This window comes from Piliocolobus tephrosceles, chromosome 1, assembly GCF_002776525.5.
Source record: "Piliocolobus tephrosceles isolate RC106 chromosome 1, ASM277652v3, whole genome shotgun sequence".
NCBI classification, from domain to species: domain Eukaryota; kingdom Metazoa; phylum Chordata; class Mammalia; order Primates; family Cercopithecidae; genus Piliocolobus; species Piliocolobus tephrosceles.
The window spans coordinates 5137196-5155147 of record NC_045434.1 but is presented as its reverse complement, the minus strand read 5'-3'; the positions used below and the strand labels follow the sequence as shown (position 1 = coordinate 5155147).

At 44.4% G+C, this 17952-nt stretch overlaps 1 protein-coding gene across 6 annotated transcripts in view; it reads left to right on the top strand.

Annotated features, from left to right (window-relative positions):
* SDCCAG8 (serologically defined colon cancer antigen 8) overlaps window positions 1-17952 on the top strand; it is a 256242-nt gene that overhangs the window by 209566 nt on the left and 28724 nt on the right. Inside the window, exon 17 of one of the 6 annotated variants that reach the window (XM_023216159.2) lies at window positions 11337-11504. The exons of the other annotated variants lie outside the window; for them this stretch is intronic. Coding sequence (XP_023071927.1) covers window positions 11337-11448 — 112 coding nt within the window. The 3' untranslated portion in view covers window positions 11449-11504. Of the gene's footprint in view, window positions 1-11336; window positions 11505-17952 lie in introns of those variants that run through there. 6 annotated transcript variants of the gene reach the window in all.

Sequence of the window (17952 nt, the reverse complement as noted above, 5' to 3'; positions counted from 1 at the left end):
TTTTTAGGCAAGGGGCTGTGTGGCTATGGAAGTAGGGACAGTAATCAGTGAGGTTTCGCTCCTAACACTGTCATACACACATCTTTTTCACAAATGTCATCTTGCTAACGACTATGCAACCTCCTCGGAGTGCAATCTTGGCTGTCTTGTTCTCCACTTTATCCCAGCGTAAAGAAGACATTGTAGGTGCTCAGAAAATATTTGCCGAGCAAAAATGAATGCATGAATAGTAGAACAAATTTACATTGCTTTTTTTTTTTCACATTATCTTAAAATTCCTACCTTTGGTACAGCCAGTAGACACCGGCATCTATGTGTGCATCGCACTTCAACAGCTTTAGCAAAATCACAGTGCTGTCGGGTCTCCAGCTGCTGCCAGTGAAATTGTTTACCTGGAAGGTCCCCAAGGCCTCTTCTGCGCCAAGGCATTTGCCTTCTCTCATCTAGTTTTCTTTTGGAAAAGGAAAAAAAAAAAACCCTATGCTCTTTGGAAGATAAAAAAAAGTATATGACTGTCACACGTGCAACCAACTCTCTGCTTCGACCAAAGGTGGAAATGGTTTTGTCAGTGGTTCTTTGAAAGCTGTTTATTTTAAAAGATAAATAAATCTTTCCCCTTACCCTGTGAGAACATCTGATCCAGGGCCAACGGAGCTTTCAAAACACAGTCAAGCCCACTGATGCTGTTCTTAAAAATGCATTCTTTCATTCAACAGCTGCATGTGTTGGACCCTATGCTGGATGCTATGGGTACCAGCAGGCTTCAGTCCTGACTTTCAAGGAGCTAACATTTTAGTGCAGGAGGCAGACAGTCATAGTGCACTGTGGTAAGAGCCATGTGTAGGGTACAGAAGAAGGAACAGGTAAGCATGAGGAGACCAAGAGGGGCTCTGTAGAGTGGCGACACTTGATGGCTAGGGAGAGGCAGTGTATGCAGAGGAGATTAAGGCCCTTTCTCTTCTGATATTTTTTTGGATTGCACACTTTAGAAAATGATTTTAGACTTAAGACCCAAAATGAGAAGAAGCACATGACTTCTGGCTGACAGCCCTGACATCCCCAATATGAGGGCATGATCCTGTGCCTTGCTGGACCTCCTGACTGCCCAGCCAGCCAGCCGGGGCTGCTCCTGTGTCTGTCCAGCCCCAAGACCAGCCTGACGGAAGCCGCTTCCTATAATGCCTAATGTAGTACAATCCACTCACAGTATGGGTCTAAAGCCAGATTTTTATCTTGGGAGGGAAAAAATAATATATGTGACAAAAATGTTATCCATGGTAATATTTCTCATTAAATTCACCATATGATTAGTTTTTTGAGTTTTTTAGTAATCCACTGACATCTTCTCCCCGTCTTTGCGACAAGTCCAGAGTCTGTGCCTTTGACTCTGTTTGCATGGGTGGTACTCCGACATCTTTGATAGGGAGGGTAATGAGACCATTCTGCCAATAGGGCACATGGCCACATAGACCGTTCAAATAATGAAATCTCTTGGCAATACCCATCCAAGGGATGGATGTGAACTCTCGGTGTTCCTGTGAGAGCCAGCAGGGGTAGGTGCCACTGGCTAGAGAGAAGGCTGAAAATAACCCCTCATTCAGAGCCTTGTGTAGAAAGTTGGGTTGTTCTGCTCATGTCCTCTTGACCCAAAATTGTTAACATGGTTGGATGAAATAGTGTTCCTAGAGAGGAACAGAAGTGGCTATCAAAATTAACATGGCCCTGTTTGACACCTGATCCTAAAAGTGATATTTATTTTTGTCAGTTACAGTTGGAAGCATGTGGTGGCATCGATGGTGCTTTTTCTGAATGTTGTACACTTAGGTCTTCCAGTTACACGAATTGTTTTGGGGGAGCTTATACACCTGTTCCCATCCTCTAGGGTGGCCTAGTTGCTATGTTATGAACCTTAACCTTTGCATATACCTCTGTTTTATTCATGGGAGGTCACATTATTCATGGGAGGTCACAACTTGGTAATTCTGTCTGGTATTCAAGCAGATTATTACAAGTGCTTAGAAGACTAACATAGTTAGCATTTGATTTGAAAGAGACAAAGACCAATTAATAGTTTTCTGAAACTATACTTAATATTTCATCAGGCAAGTAAGGTTGCTGCCACTTAGTTAACTGGGATGCCAAGGAATTGCTAAAAAAATCAAATTAGTACACATTATTACACATATTTACACACATTGAACTATTTCAAACCAGTATTGCTGGAATAAAGACAAACTAATACTGTGTATTTACATAACACCATAACACCTTTCATCAGAAAAATCTCAAGCCTTCGCACACGAACCAAGCCGCACAACACCCTGTGAGGTGTGTGGGAAGTGAGGTAGAACAATGAACAAGAAGCTGATGAAGGGAAAAGGCAGGCAGGCAAGCGTGCTTGCATAGGGTGAGCGAGACTCCTGCTGGATGACCCACTGCATTCAGGTCCTGGTCGCCCCATCCTGAGGACACCTAGATTGAAAGCTCCAGTACCTGTCACAGCTGATTATAGACTTCAGTATTCTTCCAGGTGTTGTTTTTCCGTTCTAATGTCTGCATTTGCATTGAATTGACTGGGCAGAGATACAGCATTCCACCTCTAGGGGGCTGTAACAGTGACTCCCAGTGTGACTGATCATTTGATCATTCTTTCACTTTCCCTAGGGCCGACTAAATACAGTTTCCTTTCTTTTTCCTTAGCCAGTGGTTTTTTTACTAAAGTGTTGACAGTTTATTCTCTAGAAATGCCTAGAGATGGCTGGGTACATGCTAGTCCCTGGGAAAGGCATGGGTGAGTCATGGTCTCTTTTGGGAGGGTCAGGGTTGGTGGGAACAAATTCACGCCCAGGCCTGCCGCAGTGGCTGCCATGCCCAACGCCTCCCATGACAGGCCCGGCCTGGCACCGTGAGCAGAGAGAGCTGACCAGGCCTTCTGTGGAGCGTCTGAGACCGGCCTGGAGCTGGAGGCAGTAGCGTGCCAGGAGAACCAATGTGAACACAGGAATAGCAACAGGCCAATGGGAGTCGTGAATTTTGCTTTTAGAATTTTGGAAGAGCATACATTAACATCTTTAAATCAGTTTTGAATGGACTCTTCTATTGCATATTCAAAAAGTTTAGTCCTAAAACTTAGTACTCATTCAGTTATCCCATGCAAAGGATTTATTCACCTCATCCTTTGAGAAAAAGAACTTCCTGTATGTTAATCTTTCACACAGCCTCTGTTTCGGCTTCACCTTTCAGATTTTCAGATAATTTAGGTGTCACAGATACCCACGATAGGATCGTTTTACAGACACTATAATTTAAATGTCTCTGAAATGTAATAAATAGAGCTTTGTCTGGGTTTTGGAAATAATGTTTTCTTCCCAAACAGCTGTTCGTTTGTATTAACAGTTTTTTCTGTCTCTAACAGAAAGGCAGCATTTCTTTTTTATGTCTAATCTCCTCTGCCTTTTCATCATGTTAAGTGTGTTCAGTCTGTTGTCGTGGTATTATTTTAACATCCTGGTGTACCACGGGCAGATGACTAGCGTGACCTCAGGGCTTTCTGAAGACAAGATACCCCTCCTTTTTCCATAGCCTGTTCTAGGGCAGACTGTCTCTCTCTTAGTGGGGCTGGCTAATTTCATTCCCTATTCAATTCTTCTGAGACCATTCTGGTAAAAGCGTTGCAACAGCAATGCAGTAGGAGCAAGTCTTTTCTCCTGTATTTAACTGGCAAAGCAAAGGACTTTGGTTTTCATTTTAGGGGCCCAAGTTAACACCCACAGGATGGCAATTTGTGAGGCCGTGATAAAGATGGTGAGAACTGGCATTTGATATATAGCAACATTTGATTTATTTGATATCTGTGATCTTCTAACAACCTTGTGACGTAGGTAGAAGAATTATGGTTAAAATTAAATTTTACTTTGAAGAAATTCAGGCCCAGAGAGGCTAAATGTCGCAGATTCCTGTGGCTGGTAGGCTGGGCCTCATACCCTTTCCTACTTCATGCCTCTGAGCCTCATGGAAGAGAAGAGTAGTTAACAGTGCGGGTTCTGAACCCAGACAGTTTAAGTTCAAATCCCGTCTCTACTATTTCTGTCTATGCGATTTGAGGGCAAGCTCCTTAACATGGGCGTCAACTTCTTCCTCTGTAAAATCGTAACAGTTGTGTTACCCGTGTCACAGTCTTCTCTCAAGGACCGAATGAGTTATCACACAGAAATGTTAAGAACAGTGCAGGGCACATAGTAAGTACTCAACAAACATTAGCTCGGTGAATTGTTTAAAGTGTCCAGCACAGGAAGCAGCCTGTAATAGGAAATCAGCCTGTATCATGCCTGGGAGGTGATATTCCACAGGTCCTATTCAGAAGAGACAAGCTGACTAAGGAAGGTGCTCAGGTCCAGCAGGGAAGGTTCATTCTGCCCGTACTGTTAGCAGAGTTAGAATATAACAGTACTTCTGTTTCTGCGGCACAACCCAGGACTATTCCAGCCTATTAAATTAATGAGAGGCAAATAATTGACAGTGTCTGCCACTGGGGAACCGGGTCTCACTCCGGGTGGAGCAGTTAATATGCAGGTCTCCACTCTGCAGGGACGGGAGTGCCGCTTCCACGTGCTGCATTCCAGAATCCTTTCTAGATGCCTTCAAGATTTATACCCTTAAAGCTGGAAACCTGTGGGGCACCTTGTGCCCAGACAGCACTGAATTCCAAGTAACAGAACTCCATTCACAACCTATTGTGCACAGACCCTCCTGGACACTGCTATTGACCATTGATTGATTATGTGATCAAAGATTGATGAATCTGGAAGCCCCGGAGGGGTAGCGAAGGCTTTCGTTTTTTTGTTTGTCTTTTTAAATCCTGTTCCATGTTCCACTTTGAACTGGATTGAAGTCAGCAGTGAGATCAGGAGTGTGGAAGCTGTGGTACCAGAAGAGAGAACCAGTGAGAGAGACTTGGCTTATGGCAATCAGTCCAGCTCCAGTCAGATTAAGGAGATACCAGTGAGGGAGTGAACAGAATGATAGAGAACAACCCAGCTGAGATTCAGCATCTTTGTCTTCTATCATCGGATACAAGAGGAGAGTTCACAAGAGAAGCCCAGTGGCTTCATTCAGAGAGAGGTGTCCGGTTAAACACATATGGACACCACAAATCCACATTTGAGTTCCACCGGTTTACATTTCTTCATGCCAGCATCTGATCAGGAACCTCCAAATGTTCTAGCCTCCTTTGCAAATAATTTTGATTTGGAAGCCTTCTCTGGATAGTTCACTTTTACTGAAAGACTATTCTCTTGATAAGAAATTTCTGACAATTTTAGTGATGTTAAATCAGATTCCACATATATAACGACAGCTTTGTTGGTGTGTATTCGTGTGTGAAACATTGAAACACATGTCATGTCTTGCCATCTTATAAAGGACACTGCCTTAATTTTTAACTATGCTGTAGGGAGCACCCAGCATTCATACACATGTATGAGTGTGTGTCAACATACACAGGGTGATTGAACCATGAACTCTGTAAAGTTTGGTAGCATACACAGAAATTTAGTAAGGAAAGGATTTTTGTGCTACAAAACTTCCTTGTCAAATGCGCAGTAGCTTTAGATGAGTTCCACCCAAGAACATTGTTGTATGGACAAAAGAGAACAGGATTTTCCAGCCATTGCTACAATAATAGGTTTAGAAGACAGATCTGGGATCGTGTTCCAGCTTTACCACTTACTACCCGTGCGAACTTAGGCAAGATATTGTAGCATCTCCCAGCCTCAGTTTCCCGGTCCATAAAATGAGGATCATAATATTATCAATAATACCTTCTTCAAAGGGTTGATGTTAATTTTTTTTTTTTGAGACAGAGTCAGCTCTGTCACGCAGCTGAAGTGCAGTGGTGTGATCTTGGCTCACTGCAACCTCTGCCTCCTGGGTTCAAACAATTCCCCTGTCTCAGTGTCCCAAGTAGCTGGAACTACAGACGTCCACCACCACGCTCAGCTAATTTTTGTATTTTTAGTAGAGATGGCGTTTCACCATATTGGTCAGGCTGGTCTCGAACTCCTGACTTCAGGTGATCCACCCGCATCGGCCTCCCAAAGTCCTGGGATTACGGGAATGAGCCACCATGCCTGGCCCACTGTTAAGATTTTAAAATGGGGCCAGGTGCAATGGCTCATACCTGTAACTCGGTGCTCTGGGAGACCAAGGTGGGAGGATCACTTGAGCCCAGGGGTTTGAGGCTGCAGTGAGCTGTGATCACGCCAGGGCACTCCAGCCTGCATGACAGAGGAAGACCCTGTCTCTAAAAACATTAATTAATACAAATAAAATGGCTGAAAAAGCATTTAGCACAGTAAGTGCACATAGAAAGGGTTCAATACATATTGTTTATTGCTTTTGCTATTTTTATTGCTGAATCACAATGACCTCATTCATTAGGTAGAAGAAATACTTCCTATGTAACAGAGCTGGGTGTCAGAGTTGACTGAGCTAATGTATGTGAAAAGCACTTTGTATAGACTGTGAAGCACCCTGTGAAAAATAATGATTGTATGTTTATTTACTGAGGATCTACTAAGCGCCAGTCAGTTTATATACTCTCCAATTCTCACAACAATCTTGTGAGAGACATAGTATTATTTTATATGGCAAATGGGGAAACAGGCTTACAAGGATTTGCTTAGGATCATGCTCAGATTTCGACCCAGATCTGTTTTATTTTAAATTCAGATTTATCCTTCTACATAGCCACATATCAATGATGATAACCTTGAGAATTGCTAATAATAGTTTCTTGACTTTATTAATGGTTGAATTGGACTCATATTATCTAGTTTAGGCTGATTTGTCAATTTTTGGAGTAGTATAGCATCCACTGCTTGCTTTTTTTGTTAAAATGTATGATTTTGATGAAATGCACTTAATACATCCTCACTCACAAATTGTGTATGTAGCTACCTACAAAAAATATTTGTACCACTAAGTCCTTGGCTATGAAGGGAGTTCCAAATAAAAGAACATGTCAGCAGAGTCCTAGGCAATGGCAGTGTGGTTGAAATACCCACGCTGTCCTCAAGGTGAATAATTTGAAGGGCATACTTTTTTGAATGGATAAATTCTGATTTTTATTATAATTTTCAATGCTTTTTCAGTCACTCTTCATGTTTTTACATTTTAGTTACATGAATTTTCATTCATATTGTGGATTACAAGTAAACTGAATTTACAATTTGATGCCCCTGCCTGCATACTAATGATAACTAGCTTATTGCTCACCAGCTCACAGTGATCTGCTCAGATTGGCATATTGGACCCTGGGCATATTCATGAGGTAATGTATCTGCCTGCAAGTGCATGTGTGCATCTGGAACCTAGCGTATTGTAGGGAGATAGGCATGGCCTTCTTGGTTTGGTCCCTTCCTGGCTACAGGGCTTTGTGAAAGTGTTCTTCTTTTTTTTAATCTTCTAAGCCTCAGTCTCCTCATCTATTAAATTGGAATAATGATACCCATCTCTCAGAGTTTCTTGGCAAGTAAAGGTTTGCTTCAGATAACGGGCACCATACTCAAAACATGTAGCTTCCCTCTCCACCCCTCTTTGTTACAAAAAACAAACAAGTATAGCAACAGTAGAATATTTGCTTTGCCTTTTCACTGGATCGTAGTTCCACACACATGAAAAACCATGTCTGGTTAACCAACACAAGGTCTAAACAGATTTACGAGGAGATCAGATGCTTCGCCTTTCACCTGCCTGAGATGAAGGCACCAATGAGGCTGTCCCATGTGTGCAGTGCCTTCTGCCCAGATGTGGCACAGGTGCTCCAGCTGCCCCTGACGAGGCTGGGGCCTCAGAATCCCCTTTGCTCTGCCTTTTGGGGTTTTGCCCCTAAAGCATCCTGGCCATCATCACTCACACGTGCTTTACCAGGTTTCCCTTCTAGTTCAGAGGAAACCCATACTTTTCACCTGTGTCTTTTTGATCCCTGGCCTGATGGAGTATTTTTCTAATGCCCCCACTTTTCCCAACTGCTCTAAGTTACAAATGGCCAGATTTCAGTCATTAGGAGAGTAGGATTTTTTTTCTTTTCCTTTTTTTTTTTTTTTTTTTTTTTTTTGCAGCCTGTCTCACTGGGGGCTGGATTCCAAGGAAGCAGCCCGTGCACTCACAGGCCAGGAGAGCCAGGATTTCAACGGTGTCAACAATCTTTGCTCATCATACCAAAAAAGCCCTGTGTCGGTGCCGACTCATTAGCATACAGCCGTGCTGCGCTTGCTAACAAAGCAGGCTCTGGGTATCTGCTAGTTTCTCAGCTTGTCTGTCTTCCTTGACCGAAAAGAAGAGAAGAAATAGATTCAGGCAAGGGTGCTGTCCCCCTCCTGTGGCAAGAAAGCATCACAAGGATTCCCAGAGAGAGCAAGCTTTGAAGTGATTTTAAAGTCACCATCCTTGGAAGAAAGGAGACTGTCCACCCTTTGTTTTTCTGATCTTCTTTTATAGCATCAACAAACAAAAAGAAAAATCGCTATGTTCTCCAGTTAAAAATGATCGAGCCTTGAATGCTTCCTGGTTGTCTCTTTCGTTGTTGTTGTTGTTGTTGTTGTTGTTGTTGTTGTTGTTGTTGTTGTTAGAGTGCATAAGAAGAAATATCTGTATAGGCAGAGGTACACAAGCATGCTCTCCCCTCGGTCTGTCTCTCTATCCCTCTTTTGTTGGGGGGATGGAGGGAAGAAGAAACGTACAAGCAGATGTGCTGCTAGATCTACAGGCTTCTGCCAACCATATGGCATCTTAAGGAAAGATGGTTGGAGCGTCTGGATTAGCAGAGTCGGGATGGGAAGCCATGTGTCGTGTTGGTACAGGCAGTTGTTTGAGCTCTCTCTAAATGGCTTCAGGAGATTGTGTAATGGAACAAATGGTCCTGCGAGCCCAGGAACAGCCTTGCCGCTGCTGGAGAGGCAATTGGCCTTCGGGCGGGTACTGCTTCCCTTTTTCCCCCAGTATTATGTATTCTTCATTTAATGTTCTTCGAACTCTGAGACTTGACTCGGAACTTTCCAACTTATTACGCTTGTGGGTTCTGTCTGCTCTGTGTCTGCCTGAACTCTACTCTCTCCCTAATCTGGTAATGAATAATGCCCCAGTCCTGGTCTGTGTCCTCTCCCTCGGCCCTCCACAGGGGTCCAGGCTCAGCAGGCCAGCCTTTCGTGCCTCCTGACAAAGGCCTTTTCGGAGGAGGCTGCCCTGCTCTTCGGGATTGGGGAGTGGAGGGAGGATGTATCCACCCATCAGAGTTACCAGAGGCCTCAGGAGATGGAAAATCTCTCATTTCTTAATGAGTAAACTGAGAGCTGTATGTGGTCCCAGGTGTTAAGCACAGGAGAAATATGTACCGTCACTATTTTGGACCTCATGTGTGGCATTTAAAAAATTATTCTAATTTCATACTAGTGAAAGCATTGAACTATTAGGTCACACGTGCCATTTACTCAGCAATTGGAGACCTCAGGACTCTACTCTCTAATACATAATTTAAACACTGTATTAATATACTGTAAATTGGAGGATTGAAACACTGTGAGGCTGGCAACACATGGGCAGTATTTCAACTGTGGTCAGGTTCTCAGGCCATTCTTATCTGGGGAGGCTGGAGGTGAAAGCAGCAGTGAGACCTCACAGCTAGAACAGATCTGGTGAGTTTCTTCTCTTAGGAAGGCGCTTTGGAAATTTCAGCTGCATATTAGGGCAAACAGATCTTGTTTTGTTCGTGTTTCAGGGTCATTGCATATGCAGTGCAGTGTCTGTAGCTGCTAAAATAGTTAGGTCTGCCTCCTCCCTGGGATAGATAACAAAGCCTGAGGCTCCAGGTGTATCATACGTTGTGCTTAATGGAAGATAAAATGGCTAGTTGACTCAAAGAACCCGTCCATTTATCTGACTAAATCATCAAACCAGTTTGAATTAAGTCATCAGTTTGAGTCCCTGAGAGTAGCTGGTCAGTCCCTGGTGGGCATTTTTGTTTGGTTGTCTGTTTCTAAGTCCAGGACTGGAGAAAGAGGTCAGTCAGTACCTGGTTTGTGCTGCGCGCCATGGGGGCAGAGTGCCCTTTTCCTTTCTCACAGGCAATGACCCCAACTGCCCACGACCCCAAAAACGGGAGCAGGTAAGAAGTGCAGCATCCAGGTTAAAAATTAATTCACCTATGGTCAGCTGTGTCCAGGTTAAAAATGAATAACCTATGGTCAACTATGTCCAGGTTGAAAATGAGTCGCCTATGGTCAACTGTGGGAGATAGGAAGCTGTCATGCCTATTGCAGCTTCCCTCAAAGGTACTTTGAGCAATGAAAATACATTCTAATTTATTTGCTGTGGAACAATGCAAAGCCTTCCTCAAAAAAAGAAATGAAACCTGGAGAATGTGTGACTGAACTCTAGTAGGAGAAAAGGACACAAGTCTAGAAATCTCAAGTGTCTTCAAACTGTTATTATTTTTATGGACTTGTGACTCCAGCAAACAACTTTTACTATCTTAAACAAGGTCATCTGAAAATCATTTGAAGATTGTTACCAAATTCCTTCGTAAATATTTTCTACAAGCGTAAATGTCAACCAGAAATTTCAGATAAGGTACTATTTCTCCTGTGTGAATTCTTTGTATTTAAAATTCATCTCATATACATAGGTTTTAAAACACGTTTTTAAATTTTCAGAGCTCATTTCATGCTGAACATGTTAAGTGCTAGGATATTCTTACTTTGTCTTCCGAGTTTAGGATCTGTGCGGGGGTGGGGGGGGGGAGTATCTGTAGAAAGCATAATTTTGATTGTTATCCACCAATTGGAAGAAATCACTACTTTAATCCCTTTTACCTTCCAAGTGTACATGGTCCCAAATTTGTCAGTCTTAGAATTTCTTGAAACAATGCAATTAAACTGCAACATATTTCCTAACATTCTTAATTAAGACAGTGACTGAAAAATGTAGATTAACAGAAGTTACTGTTTTTATCAACATATTTTCTCTCTCTTTCCCGCCACCATCACATCCCCCTCCCCCCACCCCTTTTTGCTTTAAATGTCTGATGTCAGTTTCATCCACATGTACATTATGCACATGGCACTGAAGAAACAAAGTAAAAAAATTCTCTTTTAATTCTGAGCTGCATGCCCAGCGCCACATGCACTGTCTGTTACATGTCGCTTCTTATGAGGTTCATGCTGGGAAGTTTCTTTTTAAAGGCGAAGTGTTTCTGAAGGAAAGAGTTCAGGTTGGGCAGATTGTGTTAGAAAAATCTTACTGTCTCCGAGTGGAATTAATATACTGATTATTCTGTGCAGGCTCAAACTGGCAGCGTGTGCAAAAGTTCAAGAGTGTCTGGGAATTGAAATATGGAGGAGAAAGCGGGAGAGTGAGCAGAGACAAAGAATTGGAAGTAGGGCTCAGAAGTGAAACTAAACGGTAACTTTGTAAGGAGGGGAAGGGAACTCAAGTATGAACAACTGTCATGAAGCAGTACTGACTGAAAATGTTTTTATGGATTCAGGAAGCGCCATTTTCCATGGCACTTTTTAGGAGTGCTCTTAAAAATGAGTTTGGTTATTGGAGGAGAGTTGACGGGGGCGGGGGGAGGGGAGCAGAAATACTTCTCTGAGTTCTTAAGGTCCTTGCCAGTTTCAATTCAGTCACATGAGAAGCTTAATCACTAACATAGAAATGTAAACGGGTTGCAATATTTCTTCGACCTGTTAGCCAAGATTTTTTTTTTCCTGTTTATTAAAATTTGAGTCCTCCATGATCACTGACAAACAATGATTCATTTGTTTACAAATAAGGAATTAAAAGGTAAGAAAAGCAAATGCAATCACGCAGCACCTTTCCCATTGCGGGGAAATCAACCTTTTTACTCATTGCCTCTCAGGGGAAAGAACTTGGGACGTGAGCATGGAGTTAATGAAGCTTTCACGCATCTCCTCCTCTCAGCCGTCATCCCGGTTTAATCCTCTCCTTCTGCCAAAGTCCAGAGGCCCTGCGAGCCCCCGCGGAGTCGCCTGAGCCAGATGCTCCGCACCCAGCCTCCCCAAGTCCCGGCGGGCTGTCCTCCAGGTGCGGGCTCCGGGCCCTCTCGCGCGGCTTCGCTGCTCGGCGGAGCCCGGGCCTAGTATCCAGAGGCGAAGCAGTCGGGAGGTCTGGGTGGGCAGGGAGGCCGAGAGGACGCGCTGAGACCTGGCTGCCTAGGCCACCCTGCCCGGCAAGGGAGAGGGATGTCTCCTGCCTGGAGCGCTCCGCGGTGGCCCGAGAGCAGGTGCTAGCGTGCGGGAGGCGCACGTGGAGCCCTGCGGTCTGTTCCACCTGCAGAGGCACAATTGCCCAGCGTGGGGTGGAAGGCGGGCTGGGAGCTGCCGGGATGCGGCGTGGCAGCGGAGGGCTCGGCTAGATGCGCTCCTCGGACTGGCTGAGTAAGGGAGGAGGCTCATCCTGAGCGTGCACAGCCGCTCCTAACTCCCTCAACGGAGTTTCACTCAACTCCGAGACTGAAGCATTTTATTGGCAGCATTTAGAATGGGGGAAAAATCTACCTTCTGTTTAGCGGTTGCTCTTTTCTGAGGCAGAAAATATCTCTAGGGATGACTTAGTAATAGGGTACCCCATTGCCATGTGGGTCAGGGATTGGGAGAATGTCCGGATCCTGCCAATGCACCTCTGTAAAAGGTGGCATTCAGCTTGGGAGGAGAGGAGCTGGCAGGGCACGCCGCCCCCAGACACACACAGGCCCTAAGCTCTGTCCTGCAGCCCCTCCCAGACACGCACAGGCCCTAAGCCCTGTCCTGGAGTCCCTCTCCTGTTGTCATTTGCTATCAGGGCAGTTCTCCTGCCACTAATCCTTGCTTCTCCCAACACAACCAAGAGACCGGCATGTAGCAGTGAATACTGTCTGGATGATTTAGCATGTCAGGGTGTGGCGTCTTTCTATTGCCTGCAGGGGTTTCCTAGTCTACCCAGCAGCGCGCACCAGGAGTGGGGGCTGTGACTGGGACCCATGGCCTGTGCTGTGAGGGGTGAGGGGCCACTGTGTACTGTCACCCGCAGCAGCCCCGAAGAAGGCCCCTGCTCCCGCTTCCTTCTGGCGGCTCTTCCTCAGGAAATCTTAATGTGGGAAGGGTGTGTGTGGGACTCCATAAGCAACACTAACCCAGTCCTGGGGAGAGGCAAAGCTCTTGCCTCTATCAGACCATCCTCGGAGATCTCTGGGGCCTCTGAGTTGAATCCCAGGCTCTCCCCTGCTTTCGCGAGGACGCAAGGCTTGTGTACATAGAGGGTTTCTGGTTGGAACACCTAAAAGTTGACTGATGACAGAGAGATGGTGCTACACTGGCATATTCCAATCTTGGTATTTGTTGTTTGTCACCTTCCTCAAGGCTCAAGGTGCTTTTTGGGCTAAAATGGGGCATTCTGTGAATGTGTGCTACTTTTGAAAAATAGAGGAAGGAGTGTTGGAAGCCTAGACTGGTTCTCTTGCCACTCCTCAAAAAGCAAAATTTTGCAGCCCAAATATTAAAAATTGACTCCGCGTATTCCTTCTCCCCCACAGTGGCACACAACTGGGCAGGCTCCATCTCGTCTGCTGCTGGAGCCCACTAGAAACGAACTGAGCCCTCCAGCAGGCCTAATCACTCTGATCTGTCATGGACCTTCTAGCTGGAAGAGTTATGCCATCATATTATCCCAACACTCACCACTGTGTGGAGGACCCCCTTTTACTAAATGATTTATTGCTCTTTGCAGAATTCCTTTGGCTGCAGATTTTATTTCTGAGTCACTCTGTTCAGCTCAATTGGTCGCCTTCAGTTACCGTGGCAACCAGCAGATGGGGTTCTTTGACAAGGGTCAGCGGGGAGGCTGCCTTGGTTTAGACAGAAGAGGAGCTAAATAAAAAGCTTTCAGCATTGACAGTTCTGTAGTGGATGGCCAGGAGTTGGTATCAAATTACTTGCATTAAAACCGAATTAAGACGTGTGCCAGTAAGTGAGCTGTAGTGATTGAATCTGGTTCCTTAGCTGCCGTGGGCCCAATCTTATTCCATCACACCTCTGTGGCTAGTTTGACTATCCCAAGAATGGTCAAATATGAAGGAAATTGAGGAAGGCCTCACCACAGGGTGGAACGTGATATACTCTGGGACCACAGCAGGAGGGTTTTAGTCTCTGGGAGCACCAGGAAGACCCCATTCAAACAGAAACTTCCTGAAAACACAGCAGTGTGCCCCCCAAACCCAAGATGGCAATTGAACAGGACCTCCATGCATCTGATAGTTCCATGTCTTCCGTTAAGACTATTGGTAATTTAATTGCAAATAGCATTCAACAAAATAAAACCGGCCTGTAGTCATTCTAGGTTAAAGAAGTCTAAATAGAGACATGCCAACTGAGTATGAAGGATCTTTTCTGGAGTGGGAAGAAAGGAACATTATTGGGCCAGTCAGCAAGATTAGAATCCAATTCAGTAGGTTAGATGAAGCTATTAGATCAATATAAAATGGACCGTAGTTGTTCATATACTGTGGTTCTATAAGAGAATACCTTTATCCTTAGTAAATACACACTGTAGCATATAAGATAAAAGGGCAATGGTGCATGCAGCTTACTGTCAACAGGTTCTGTACACACACACACACACACACACACACACACACACGGAGAGAAGGGAGAGCGTAATAAATCAGATGGGGCAAAACTATTACAATAGGTGAATTTGGATAAAGGGTATGTTGGTATTCTCTAATATTCTTACAACTTTTTATAAGTTTGACATTATTTCCAAATAAACCAGTTTTTAAGGACGACTTTAGGGTGAGGTAGGATATGGTGTGCATGGCAGTGTGGGTTTTCCTGCTGGTGCTTCTTTATGGCCTTGAGCCACATGCAGCATAGATATTACTCTGCAAAGATTCTGATTTTCAACAATTTCCATTCCTCTGTCCCATCTCCTTTGCACAGTGGGGCTATCCTCACCATGACTCTGTTCTTGCTTGAGACAAAGCTGATTAAGGTAACTCTTGCTTCAGGCAGATGGTCTTCTAGGTTCTTCAAAGTCTAAGATTCATAACGTGTCAACTGCTGTCACTCTTGTTTCATGGTGTCAGGATCCTTTATTCATGCCCAGTCTTCCAAAGGTTAGATAGGCCTTGGTTAGATAGGCTGAGTTTGTATTTTAAGAAGTTTACAAGGTAGTGATACAACAGATCTAATGGACCTAAGATGAAACTCTGCCTCCTTTTTGGTAGAAGCACTGTTTGAAGAAGTTGGTCTTTGACGAGCTTCGGTGACATTGTCAGAGGCTTTAGGGTCCTGTCAGAGGCAGCAGTGCTGGAGCTTGAAGAGCTGAAAGTGTCCCCTTGGCCTGGGCCCATTCACTGGGTATTCACTGGGGGCCTCTGTGGCACTGTGGGCTTCCCAACATGGCCTTCCAAGCTTCTGGCCTTTTTTGCATCCTTCGTGCCAACACCAGTCTGTGGATGAGATCAATTGTGTCTCAAAGTGTGGTTTCCAGAGTACGGTCCTCAAACTGTTACTGGTCTGGGATGAGGCAAGAACTGAAATTGCGTCAGAAATTTTCAAAGCAATCAAACACTGCTTCTTCCTTTTTCTTGTACTCCACGAAACCGTTAGACTGCAATAGATTGGAAATTTTAGAAGAATTAAAATCAAATCTGGTTCTCCTCACTGAGCTCATTGGAGAAGGCCTGGCCTAGGGATTTCTTTCTTCTCTGGCCCCCAGGCCTCGGAAAAGGAGCTGGTGTGAGCTGCCGCCCGGAAGATTGCCCCGCGTGTTCTCTCTCTCAGGGTCCTTCCCTTAAATTCTTATGTTTACATGGAATAGAAGAACGTCGGGCCTTTCAAAAAAGGATTTTGAGATGCTACAAAGCTCACTGGATTTGGAGTCAACAGATGTGGGCTCTAGCGCCAGATTTACTACAGACGGCTGCCTGACCTCGGGCAAGTCACTTCTACTTTCGTGGTTTCACCGTAATGGGCTGAACTGAGTGTTCTCTAAGGTGCCTCTCAGCCCTAACATAATATGATTCCTTTGATGAGAAGAGCAGGATTTGATCTCCCCATCACTTGGGGGCATCCCCAAGGAGCCCCCTGTTCTTCCTCTGCAGGCAGCCAAGGCTAATTAGGAATCTGAGAGAATGAGCCAGGAAAGGGGCAGTACAGGACATACGTGCTCTTCATTGAAGGTGGTTACCCCGTCCTGTACTGCACGATCCTCAGGAAGAATTCCTCTATTGAAACCATTATCAAATAGGGTAGATTTAGGCAAAGGAAATTTAAACAGTAAACCAGCCACTAAAAGTGCCTTAATGTCACGCCTGTAATCCCAGCACTTTGGGAGGCTGAGGTGGGCGGATGACGAAGTTAAGAGATCAAGACCATCCTGGCCAACGTGGTGAAACCCCATCTCTACTAAAAATACAAAAAAAAAAAAAATATTAGCTGGGCATGGTGGCGTGCGCCTGTAGTCCCAGCTACCTGGGAGGCTGAAGCAGGAGAATCGTTTATTTGAACCTGGGAGGCAGAGGTTGCAGTGAGCCGAGATTGTGCCACTGCACTCCAGCCTGGCCACAGAGTGAGACTGTCTCAAAATAAAATAAAATAAAATAAAATAAATAGTGCCTTAATGTTCTGAGCGAGAATAATGGGCTAGAGCGTGTTCCGGAAGCCTCAGCACACTGCTTGTTCTCGCTGATAGGACCTCGTTCATGAGATGGAATTATGTAAAATGCCGCAGCAATGGTTAAGTGTTAGAACGAAGTAATACAACTTTACATTAACATGGTTTATTCACTAGAATTAATGACCTAGAGCAGTAATTGCATTTTCAAAACTTCAGCTTGCTGACTAGGTGTATTGCTATGTAAATAGCGATATTTGAAGATAGGAACACAGTAAAATCTGTAAAGTAATAGGATTGTAGAAATATGGAGCTGGAAGAGAATGTAGTCATCTTCTAGCCCCGAGGCTGGCAAACTTTAAAAGGTCAGGTAATAAATATTGTGGGCTCCATGGCCATATGGTCTCTGTCGCAGCTACTCGGCCGTTATGGTGCAAAAGCAGCCATAGACAAAACGTGAATGAATGGGCATGGCTGAGTTTCAATGAAAGTTTATTTAGGGGCACTGCAAGTTGAATTTCATGCAGTGTTCACATACTATACTCCTTTTGATTTTTAAAAAATCATTTTAAAATGTAAAAATCACTCTCAATTGGCAGATCATACAGAAACAGGCAGTGGCCTGTAGTCTGAAGTTTGCTGACCTCACTTCTAGTTTTCTCCTCTCATTTCACATGTGAGGAAACTGAGATTCAAAGTGATCACAGGATTTACTTAAGTTCTCATGACTGACGCCAGAGTATTTTAGGAGCAGACTAGGAGAGTTTTCATGTAGACAGTTGGTTGTTTTGATGATGAAAATTGAAGCCACACAAAGATTATTCTCCAGAAGAACTCATTTTGTATGTGTGATTAATACTGTGAATTAGAATGTACCAGTAGTTCTCAAACTTAAGTATTCATCAGAGTCATCCAGGGGGCCTTACTAAAACGCGTGCTGCTGGGCCCCACCCTCAGAGCTGATGGTTTAGAAGGTCTGGAGATCTTATATTCTTAATTTTAAAAATGGAGAACCTGAGGTTGAGAGAGACATTCAGTTTTGGGCTTAAGGTAAAATAGCTAGCTTGTGATAGGGTTTTGAACCCATGTCCCCCATTTCCAAGTCAGCACTCATAGGATTAGGATTAGAGCTACAGCTAATCATCAAGCAGAGAGGCAGGACTGGAGTTTTGTTTAGAGAGATCCTTCTAGTCTAGCTGTTGTGGGGAGTATGGATTACAGGGGGCCATGTGGAAGCACACAACTCTATGAGAAGGTTGTGCAGGAACCTGGATGTGAAGT